This window comes from Acanthochromis polyacanthus, chromosome 8, assembly GCF_021347895.1.
Source record: "Acanthochromis polyacanthus isolate Apoly-LR-REF ecotype Palm Island chromosome 8, KAUST_Apoly_ChrSc, whole genome shotgun sequence".
Lineage (NCBI taxonomy): Eukaryota > Metazoa > Chordata > Actinopteri > Pomacentridae > Acanthochromis > Acanthochromis polyacanthus.
Genome location: NC_067120.1, coordinates 9,851,818 through 9,863,269, shown reverse-complemented (window position 1 = coordinate 9,863,269; position 11,452 = coordinate 9,851,818). Strand labels below are relative to the sequence as shown.

General features: G+C 42.0%; 1 protein-coding gene across 2 annotated transcripts in view; it reads right to left on the bottom strand.

Moving 5' to 3' along the window:
• Positions 1 to 1,829: 1,829 nt before the first annotated feature.
• mctp2a (multiple C2 domains, transmembrane 2a) overlaps positions 1,830 to 11,452 on the bottom strand; it is a 31,346-nt gene continuing 21,723 nt past the window's right edge. For both annotated transcript variants that reach the window (XM_051952209.1, XM_022210036.2), the window contains 5 exons: positions 11,111 to 11,152; positions 6,331 to 6,440; positions 6,108 to 6,217; positions 4,856 to 4,953; positions 1,830 to 2,697 (listed from right to left, as the gene is read on the bottom strand). In XM_051952209.1, coding sequence (XP_051808169.1) covers positions 2,638 to 2,697; positions 4,856 to 4,953; positions 6,108 to 6,217; positions 6,331 to 6,440; positions 11,111 to 11,152 — 420 coding nt within the window. In that variant the 3' untranslated portion in view covers positions 1,830 to 2,637. The remainder of the gene's footprint in view (positions 2,698 to 4,855; positions 4,954 to 6,107; positions 6,218 to 6,330; positions 6,441 to 11,110; positions 11,153 to 11,452) is intronic.

The window sequence follows — 11,452 nt, the reverse complement described above, 5'->3', positions numbered from 1 at the left end:
CATGCACAACAACAACAACTACTGGAGAAAAAAACGTGATCAGACAATGTTAACTGCTGTGTGGCTGAAATGTTCATTAGCAGGCTTGTAAAACATCCAGGGATTTTCCCCACCACATTCAGGGACCATATTGCACAGTGACTTCCTCTGGTGAGACTCATATTTGTCCCAGGAGAAAATACATTGATAAATAATTCTTTAAATATGATCACACCACTTTGAAGAGCGGCGGTGTGTTTCTGTGTGGGTGTGTGTGTATTAGTAAGTAGCATGAGTGTGCATCGGTGCATGCAAAGGTGAATCAACAATTGTTGAAACCCTGTCAGACACTTCTGTATGATCCATTGAATATGAATGATACAGGGAACATCCAAGTCCACAACCTCAGTGCCACACATTCGAAGATTTGACAGCTTGTAGGCAGGCAACCGTAGTCCCATAGGACCTCTCGTAATGTCACTGGCAGCATTTGCCTCGATAATATATATGCCAATGACACAATATTTTTTCAACTTAAAAACTGCTGTTCACACAAGTGATAATTTCAGTTAAATTGGACTTTATGTGGCCATGAACTGCCAGGTTAGCATTTTCTTGTGTTCTGTCAGAGATGTCGATGCAATTTGGTTGTTTGCTAAAATGTCAATTAAACGTACCCTGGGAGTACTGCTTAATTGGTTTCACCTCTTGGGGACATTTCATTGGGTCTTTTTAGTGATCTGCTTGTACCCCCCCCCCCCCCCCCCCCCCCCCCCCACTGCCCTCCTCTCAGCACAGCCAAAACCAGCCCCCCAGCCCCAATGGAGCCAAGAATGTAGGAGGGTTTCAGCCAGTGTGTGGGATTTAGCTCGTCAGAAGCTCAGGGTCACCTCCACACCCTCTCACTTTGAAATGGACCCCTGGTGGCAGCTCCTGGGAGAGCCCAGTGATGTCTCTATCAGCCTGTCAAAAGAGATAGCCCGGGGCTCCACCAGGTCCCCCTGAGCCAATCAAACTCTTCACAAAGCACAGATGGATGCTCTTTCACCAGCGTGCTACTCCTGAGGAGGGAGGGGGCACCCGGCCGCGATGCTCAGTCCCCCGATCAGTTGGAACAAACTCCCATTGCTGGGGTCTATTTCTCAGTTCAGCTCAACTTCAATTATAAGTATGTACATTTAAAAAAAAAAAGAGTACTTGCCATTTGTCTACCGACAGAAAGATGCGCACACAAACACATGCTAGCTCGATGAAGGTTTAAGTGCCACTTATGTACACTAGCTCATATATTGTGCTGTACATATTGTAAATATTTTGAAGGACTTTTTCACACTACAGTACATTTACGAGAATAATATAATATGGCTTAACGGTTTTGCAAAACTGCGAAAGGTGTCATTAATTGATTATTCTTTGCGTCTATGGGAACACTGACAGATGATACACTCTCTTCTCGCTCTACTTGGAAAAACTGTTGCAGGAAGACAGATGGAAAAACAGAGTACGTGTGTGTGTAGCCATTAGATAGACCAGGTGATTTTAGTGGAAATATAAAGCACTAAGTGCTGAGGATGGAGAGAGTACTCTCTGTGAGATGAGCTCTTTCTCTCTCATCTGGACCCTGTTATTGTGAGAAGGCAACAAAGCAATGCATTAGGAAGCACACTGGAGCCACACAGCTTTGATGTGAGCTCAGTAACCAAGGCGCAGCGGTGGCCGGTGTGTGAGCTCTGTTTCAATGGCTGTGTTGTGTAATCAGATGTGTTTACTGTGTATTCAAGTAAAGAAGTGGTGTAATCCATCCTCACTAGAGTGCAGTTATTGAAAAAACGCAGGCAAAAAACAAGAACTCAAACTGATCAAGATTCTTTATTCAGGATTCCTACAAATTCTCTATTTGGTGATGCAGACATGGTACTGAGCAGAAATGAAACTTTCAATCTAACATACACCGGTGCACAAACTTTGCTTAAGAAAAGACAGCTGGAAATAATACACATACAGTACATAAATGGATATTTGCCGGTGAGATAAAATGAAGAAAGCAGACAGCATTGTTACATATACAGCAAATCCTTTTCACAGAAAATAGTGAAATTCAGTACTCTGTCCTAATATGTTAAATATGCAGTAAAAGACATTAGTTCTCCTTGATTATTTAAAAATATACACAACATTTTGACCTTTAAGTAAATTAACACACTGATAAAGAAGTATATTGTGGAGGCTTGTTAAACTCATATTATCTTTACCTTAAGGCAAATTTCTCAGTTTCACCAGAGTTTAAAAAAAAAGCAAAACAGGGGAGGTCTTAGGTAAGCCAAACCCGACGCTTTTCATTCCTTTTCGAAATTATATCCAAAGATGAAGGCTGAGTCCTGCAATGCTCTCTTTTCTTTACCTCCAAGCTTGTGATTGACAGCGCCATGTGCTGCCCTCCTGGCTGCTGCAGTTCACAGCCCCTGTCAGGGGGGTGGCAAACACACAAGCCAGAGAGTGGCTGGCTGCCCCTCAGCAGCAGGGGCAGACTTAGGGTGGTGTGGTGGGGGTGCATAGGGTCATGGGCTCTGCTGGCACCGGAGCATTGTTGTCAGGTGGACTGTATCGTACCACATTTAAAAAAAGAGACCAGCTTTTCATCCAGCGTGTCCATGGAGCTTACTTTTTCTTCCGCGGCTGGCTCTGGCTGGTGGGCGCTCTCAGCGCACTGTACTGCACCTGTAAAAACAAACAGGAGTTTGGTCAGAGGCAGGTAATCCGAGCTCAGTGGAGCGCACGGTAATGGCTCCCCTGAGGAGAGCTGGTGCAGGGGAAAGCGAGGCGGGCTCGCCTGTAATGAATCATTTTTTAAACACAGGAGCAGAGGGGATTAATCACAGGGAGGAAGGATTTGAGGAGTCAAGGGTTCTGTACCAGTGTACGCCCCCCTCATTCTGCACCACAATCACAATATTAGAAACAGACATCAACTGTTGAGATGACCTGCCAGGCCAGTGAGGGAGTTGCAAACTGTATAATCACTCACCATAAGTTCTGTCCCCTAAAGAAAACTCTGTTGGTGTTTAGTGTTGTTGAAGTTGAGAAGTTACCAACATCAGTTAATGTATAACTCTCTTCTTGACTTTACAAACCCTTGGTGTGACTTCGATATCTTCAGGCTAAAACAAGACCTGTAATGTGGTATCTAAACTTACAGCCTCGTTTTTTTCTGCAAGTTACATATGTAGAATTCAGCTCGTGAGAGATTTACTCATGTTTCAAATTTTCTTTTTCCAGAAATTCCTGCATGTTCGAATAAACTTAGAAAATAAATGCCGGATTAGGTTGTAAAATCATGTTCACTTTGAGACCAAAAAAAATTATATGAAATTGTTTTTTTCGCTTCAAAATTACCACCAAAACTGCCATCATAATCCAAAGAAGACTGATCATAGGGTAAACTGAAAAGAAGAGTTGGAATTTGAAAACTTGCTTTTGAAGCCTGCTTGCTGAGCTCAAACAATACGGTGAATCTGTTGAATAAAGGTAAGAACTCTATGCTAATTAGCTGGTCTCCATTATTAGAATGGGAGATGGAATGTGGGAACAAAGTGACTGCCTCCTGCATCAGAACATGAAACTGTCCTCAGAACTGACAGATGCTTCTTATTTCAAGACAGACACAGTGTTGTCAGAAGTCCCCGTTTGAGGCAGACTTTGTAGATGTGCACAGGCACTAATTGCCAAGTCACATTTGCAAGAAAGACAGGAGTCAATTTTCAGCCTTTGTGGTGTTTTGTGTCCGCACCTATCTGAGGATTGAAGTTCTAAGTCAACAAAAACAAAATATGTGGTCTATTGTTTTGGGTCTCCTGTGTATATGATGTTAAGGTTATTTTTTCACAGTACATAATGAAACGTACTTATGATGAATCTTAAGGGTGTTTTGTTTTTTATGATTGGAGCTATTTTCAAGATGTAGTTCCTCTTTTAAACCGGGCTAAAAAGTATTGTTTCCACGGGATTTTAAAGTGAGTCATTTTCAAAGCCCAAACATTGTATCCCAATGGGGAAAGAAGACATACAAAGGATTCTGAATCAAAATGTATTCACCACCTTGTTTTGCCAACTCAGTCAGCCAAATCTCAAACAACACAGGCTCCCTCCAACATCACAGAGAAGTCAGCAATGGCTTGCTGCAGGAGGACATCAAGGGTGCAGCTGAGAAACAGACTGGGGTGAGAGTGTCTTGCCAGATCCAGACTGTCAGGGTTTCTTGCTGAATTCTGTCTAGTGAGTTACCTGCGAGATGAAGGCATTGTGTAGCACTTCATTTCCTGGCTAAGCAAAAAAACTCTCAGTCAGAGGACGGTGAGCGCCCGGCGCCACTTATAACGCCCTGACAGCTCTTCTCAGCTCTGTGATGTAAATGCAAATGACATATAAGCCATGGCTAATATGCAATCACATATGGCACCCAGCAAGACGACTGGGGCTCACGACTACATTAATTGACTCCACCACCCTGAAGTGACTGAGGCCACATCACAGTTTCTGTGCTGACACAACAGCCAGAGACGTCAGGAGTCCTCCGCCGGCCCTCATTCAGTCACCAACTTTAATGTCAAAGGGCCTCAATCAAGCGCACAAAATTGCTAATAACGGCAGTGTGGCTGAGGACAGATCTGAGAATCTCCTCATTCAGGCACTACGGCGACTACATGGAGTTGTGCTGAGGAATAATTGGGCCAGGGCCGCTTTAAAGGCGAGAGTCCATTAATAATCAAACAAAGCCAGAGGATATATTTCTGCAACACTTGGGAATTCTGGCACAGCAAATAATGCAGACATCTACAGGGAATTCCCTCCCTATCTGTATGTAAAATTGGACCCTTACCTTTTGAACATCAGAAGGCACCCTCTTGAGAAAATCCAGTATTTCATTATTGTCAATAGTATATGGGTTGCGCAGCTTCTTGGTAAATTTGTTAACACCTGTGAAAACAAGAACGCATTAATAAATAAAGGTGTCACACCAACCAGTACAGTTTTATAACAATAATAAAAAGTTGTGTAACCCGAGTGTAGACCTCCCACTAGTGTGTCAGTAACAGCACTATATGATGCTTATCCAACTGATCCCTCTGAGCAAAAATAAATTCGAGTCAGACAAATAAAGTGGAGACAAGTTAGGAGAAAGCAATACTTTATCAATTTGTTACTCTAATTTGAACAACAAGCACACATTCATGACAACTTTTCTCACTTTTGTTTGCTTCAATCCGGTCATTTCTTGAACATCTATATTTACTTTGCACATAGCTGCATACCAGAGAAGAAAAAACAATATCTCTGGGGTCTTGTAATGGGACCATTATATTCACACCTCGGTACTGCCTGTACCTCAGCATGCAGACAAAGAACCTAAGGACTTAAATATGTGCAAGCAACTTGAAAGGCTTGCCTTGCAACCACAGAGATGGGGGTTAACTGGGGAGGCAGAGGAGTGTCTCAGACTGTGTGTTTTTTGTTTGATATGGTGGTTTTTTGGTATTGATTGTGTTGAAGGCAGTGTGGAAGTACAGTGGTTGTGGGCTTACAGCTGGAGGAGGAGAGCCTGTTAAGGGCAGCATATCTCCCTGACCACTGAGATGACGGTCTATTCTGTATGACTACAGCAGATAATGAGAGGCTAGACCAGGAGCCTACAGACTGCCCAAGGACATCATGTATTATATACAGCTTGCTACTCTACCTCTGCTTTGTTTTCACACAAACCCTCGGTCATGCCTCTGCTGGGCTCTGCTACATCAGCCCACACTGGGCAGAGCGAACCTCTGCAGCTGTCTGATCTCTGTGCATTTGCAGAGGTGTAGAGATGGCAGAGTTCTTAAATTACTGTACTTCATTAAATCATGGATTCGCAGTTAGAAAGATTGAATAAGAGATGTGTTTTGCAACAATGATATAGGCATTGATTTTTGTGCTATTTGCGTGGATATTTTTTCGGTTATAGTACTGCGAGCAAGAAACAGATAGTGGGAGTTTGATAGCTTTTGGTATTCATCCAACACACTTTCAGTCATGCAGAACAGATTTTTCATTAACACTTTTATGAATTAAATTGTGTTTTTGGAAGTAGATCTCACCCCATATCAGCACAATGTATCGAAATGGGATAAAATAGAAAAGTGCTGCTGCGACGAACATCACCAAGCAGGCCAAGCACGACATGAATGGGACAGACCAGTTGAATATGCTGTCAAAGAAAGAAAAATAAGATGAAGTTCAATCAAAAACTATGAATTAAAAGGAAATATACTTAAAATAAAAAAGACACTTTGTAGGTTAAAAAGGAAATGGTCTAATTACTTCTTGATTCGCTCTCCGATGTTTGCAATTTCCTCCAAAACGTTCTGGACAACCAGCACTACTTCCTGCACCATATGTATCTTATCCATCAAACCCTTTTTTCCGGATTCCTAAAAAGGAACGAAAAAAAATGCACAGACACTGATGAGGTACACTGTATGTCAATTGTTGGGCAGAGTAGACAAAGACCAGTTTATCTCTGCCGTGCTATTATGTGTGATTTATCTATTGAATGGCCCGTAATGAGCAAACACTGTACATCTTCAGACTATGCTTTTGAAGATGAGACAGACTCAGTGCTCAGAAGCTGTTATGTGGATGGCTGAGAGATTTCAGCTTTTGTCCACCACACACAATAGAGCTGTTGCACAAGTGCAGCACAATCAAGACTCTCCGGTAGATGAAAAGTACACAAAATGGCCATCTGCAATCAGGCAGACTAGACGACCTAGACAAGAAGTGCAGGGGCCTCGCAACTCCGGAGAGATTCCATTCCAGCAGCCTGCACAGGACAAGATTCAACATGTTTTAACAAATCTGCCAGGCCTGGCTTTCTAACCTATCCTAACATTCCCTCCGCATTAGAAAAACGCTTCAGCCTGCTCAGAACACCAGTTGGATATGTACTTGTTCGCTTTTTTTCTCAAGCAAGATTCTCATCACAACCCTCACTACGCATAAAATAATATTTACTTTAAATGCACTGAGATTCTAATGAGTCTGGCAAAGCAATAAGTCAGTATATTAGAGGGTTTGAGGGTTTGTCTCGGAATTAAATAAATATGATCGCACCAAGCTGGGAAATAATGACAACTGTGAAGCCTTCCAGGGCAGAGGAGTGACTCGAGATAACACAAGTAACACAAGCTAAAGAGGGCTGAGAAGGCTCACATCAAAAGGAGGCAATAATGACAGGAATGATGACAGAGAGAAGGGTGGGAGAGGAAGAGTGAGAAGGAGAGAGGGAGGGGATGAGAGTGTTGGGGGGGGAGGGTGCTCTAATGGAGCCTAACAGGAGGCTTGAGGATGTCTATATGTTTGTGTTACAAGTCAGCTGAAGCCGCAGCCTGTGTGCATTGACAGGGCCCAGACAGAATGCCTTTATCAGAGCTTCATGAGGCAGCCCCTGGGAACACACTGTCTGCCAGCACAGAGAGACTCCCCACTGCTGGGCCCACTCTCCTCCACGAAAGGCGCAGGAAGAGAGCAATTCCCACACTAGCAGAGCCTCCCCCACTGGGCTCGGATCTGGACAGACACTGAAGCCTCAGCACTGTCCAAAAAAGGAAAAAGTATCACAAATATGCTTTCTTTGAGATTAACATCTTCTGGTCTCATCATGGGGAAAGAGGACTATCTGTGTTTATGCATCATCTCACTGCACTCACTGCCGCATGCGACTGAGCAAACCTTCATGTGTGTCCTTTACTCCGCATCAGGTGTTAATTGAGCCCTTTATCCGAAGTTTATTTTGAAAGCGGGGAACACTGTAAGAGTCTGCTAAAAGCCATAGAAATCTGTGTCGGAAAGCTCCTGATGGATCCGGAGAGCCACACATCGTAAAATGATAGCTCATTTGATGCGGAGCCACATCAGTTACAGTAGGCACTCCTTTTCATATTTCCATTTAAACCTGTTTAAGTGACCCAATTACATGATTTGGAATTCAAATTGTATTATGAGATATGAAGCATTATTTAACTGCAATGGATACGCATGCACGGTAAATCTAGCTTGAAATACAGTTCCAGCAGGAAGAAAAGAGAAACCATATTGGCTTTCATTTCTAAAAGGAAAAACAGACAAATAGATGTACTCTGAAGCATGCATCAAGAGGCAGAGCTCTCATGATTATCATTATTCATCTGCTTTAAGATTCCTCAAATCCTCCATCTCCTTAGCGACCAAAACTGACGTCCTTCCTACATTAATCATGTGATGATATTCTTTGTTCATCTTTCTTTTCAGCATGTACATGAGTGTCGAAAAAACAAAAATAAATAAAAGATCTGCTTCTTAAATGGAAAAGGATGGGTAAACTGGGGATGAACTAAATGAGTCCTAAATGTCTACTGAGTAGAAAACCTGTGTGAAATCATATTCTCATTTCAGATAAAATTGTAAAAGCTTCCTTTTAAGGTGTGGTAATGGAGAACCAATTTGATCTCCTGCACAAAGGTAAACATACTCTCACAGACGTGCGGCATTATCAAAGGCTGGAAAAAAGCTCATTTAGCATAATTTTAATTAGAATAAACGGTGCCAAATTTGAATTCTCAGACTGAATATTTTTCTAGTGACTCTTTTGACAAGGATACGGAGTCTGTCTAAATGAAAAACACCTGTGTTCCTGGCAATTTATGTCAGATGGAGCCAAAATAGGCTAACAAACAATTTGCTAGGATGAGGCGGAAAAACATTGTTGAGTCCATGTGCGGAATCTCTCGTAATGCGTGCTGCAGATCATGACATGGGCAGTCTGTCTGACTGGTGCGCTCAAGGAGACCCAGCGGTGACTGTGGACTGTTGGGTGAGAGATGGAGTAACCCCGCAGCCCAGTCTAGCACCCCCACAACCACCTCTCACCCTCCCCCAACTCCCCTGGGCTGGGCTCTGTGAGCGAGTCAACCCCGGACCAGCACTGCCAGCCGGGGGGCAATGAAAGGGCTGTTTCATCTTCCCTGTTCATTTCTGTTGGAGATCTATGGACTTGTTTTGCCTCTCTGTTTCTTTATGTTATGATTAAATATTGTCTATCTGCTCAATTGATACCTAAGGCCAAAGGGAAGTCACTTTGCCCACACATAATTTGTAAGCTGTCTCCTTCCCTGAGGACAGATTTGTTCACAGGCAGAGAATCTGTTCTGTATTATCCTGTTGTAACACTGTCTTGCCTTTCGTCTCTCTTTAACGTCATGCCTTCACATTCTTGCTGCTCTGTCTGAGGTTTACATATTTCCTTCCTCAAGGGGGAAAAGGGGGGATAAGAACATATTTGAGTGGTAATCATAACCTTCTCAGAGGGAAAAGCCTTCATTCACATGTTAGAGGAGAAACTGGGGGAAAAAAAGCAAGGCTTTGAAGTCATCAAATTTAACACTGATCACTCTTTAACCCCAAATATTTTTAAAGAAGACTTTGATAGGGTGTGTAAAGCTACACTGCTTGATCTAACTGCATGATATCACATTCAAGTGACAGCAAGACCATAACAAGACTTTCAAATAAGCCACTTTAAATTAAAGCTGACAGCTTAAAACAAACATGGGTGACTGCTTAATTAGTAAATGAAAGGAGATATTTCATTTCCTCAGAGTGTGAAAGGGCTTAGAAGGCTCATGGAAAACCTTTCAAAAAGCTTTAAGAGGCGAGGGCTGAGTTTGCAAACATGTGGCATATAGAGAGAATCATAAACCAAAGAGAGTGCCATTTCTTAAACTAAAAAAGTAAACATTCTTTTCTTATTCATTGAAGTTTCAAGGTAAAGAAAAATGTAATATTCACCCTGTAAAGTGGTGGTATTAAATTCAGTGCATTAAGGTAATCCTTTTCAATTTAATATTCCTAAAACACTGAATTTTCTGTGTCACTGCTGTTTAAGCACCAGTTTGCTTGTTTGCAGCAATGATAGAAAGTCTCCTTTTCCACTTTGTGTGTGCAGACATATCATGCAAGTTTCATCTATGAATTAGCCCATCCTTTCATACAGGATTTGGTGGATGTGCCTGTGTTTTTAAAAGAAGCTGGCTTTTTCGTAGCCCCTGGTCATCACAACAGAATATATTGAGCGCATTATGGATATGAATCCTGGGCCTAGACATGCAGCACAAGGGTCATCGCTTGGAGGCTTTGCGTTAGTTCCACACTTCATTGCCATAAAGCAATAATGCGCATCCCTGTTAACTTTTCCTTCTTTACAGAAAACAGTGGGATGAGTATAATTGAATATTATGTGCTGTGGGAAGTGAAATTTTCAGGCTACTTAAAGATTTCCTGCTGTTTTGCTTTTCGAGAGACACTGGAGAGACGTAATAATAAACACCATCATTTAGGATTTCTCTCAAACAAACAAGTGAAAATGACTGATAACCTTTGGGGCAGAGTATAAGTTTACTGCTGTGTTGCTGCACTTTGTTCATTTGTTCTAGTAGTAAAAGGTCATTCTCGATGTAACAATTGCATTTAGACAATGACGGTACAAGAAAAATCTACTGATTTTATCCTCGACCGCCGTTCCGAATCTAATTGACGATGCTGTTTAAATTTGATTTATAGATTTTCAAAGGGCTCCAGAATCTCAGCGGAGTGCATTGCAGAGTGACACTGAACACCCAGAGGAACAGAACAAAGAGCTACATGCTACAACTGTTTCATAGATGTTGCCCTCATTTGAAATGCATGAAAAATATTTCTATTCTTAGTTAGAAAAGAGCTTCTGAGAATAACTGTCAGTGTGACTATGCTAAAATATTGACTAGAAACCTGTGTGGCTTTTTACTTTGGCTCATTTGTATAAGAATCACAGCTATTTCCTGAGCCAGGTTTGTACTCACCAGAAGCATGCAGACACTGCTGTGTGTTTGATATAACCTTGGTTATTCACAATGAAATATGAGTAGGGTCCGAAAAGGATTTCTACACAAGCCACCAAGTAACATCACTATGAAATATTAAAGCAGTGTGTGTTAAAATATATATTTATATTAAAAACTGAAAAGTGATAATGTTCTACCACAACGTATTATCCGTTAAAATGTTAGAAAGAGACAAGATAAAATACCTTCTCGTCTTCCTCTTCGTCGTCACCCATGGTCATGTTCACCTAAGAGAAAATAAAGGGTAGAGGGTGATTTCCAACGAATGGGACATGTGGGCACTGGAGCATTTTTAACAAACACCTAGTAATGAAATTTTCTTTGAGTACATTCACCCCCATTGGGAGAGGCTTGTTTCCATAGAGACTGCATCACAGGGGTGACCTCACACAAAAGGAGAGGTGAAAAAGGGCCTTCCTCACAAGAGCACTGTCACACCAAAGCAATCTCTTTTCTCCACAACATAAGCACACAGAAAAACAGAAAGAGGAAAGAAAAAACACATTTAATTTGGATGTTGTTGCCCA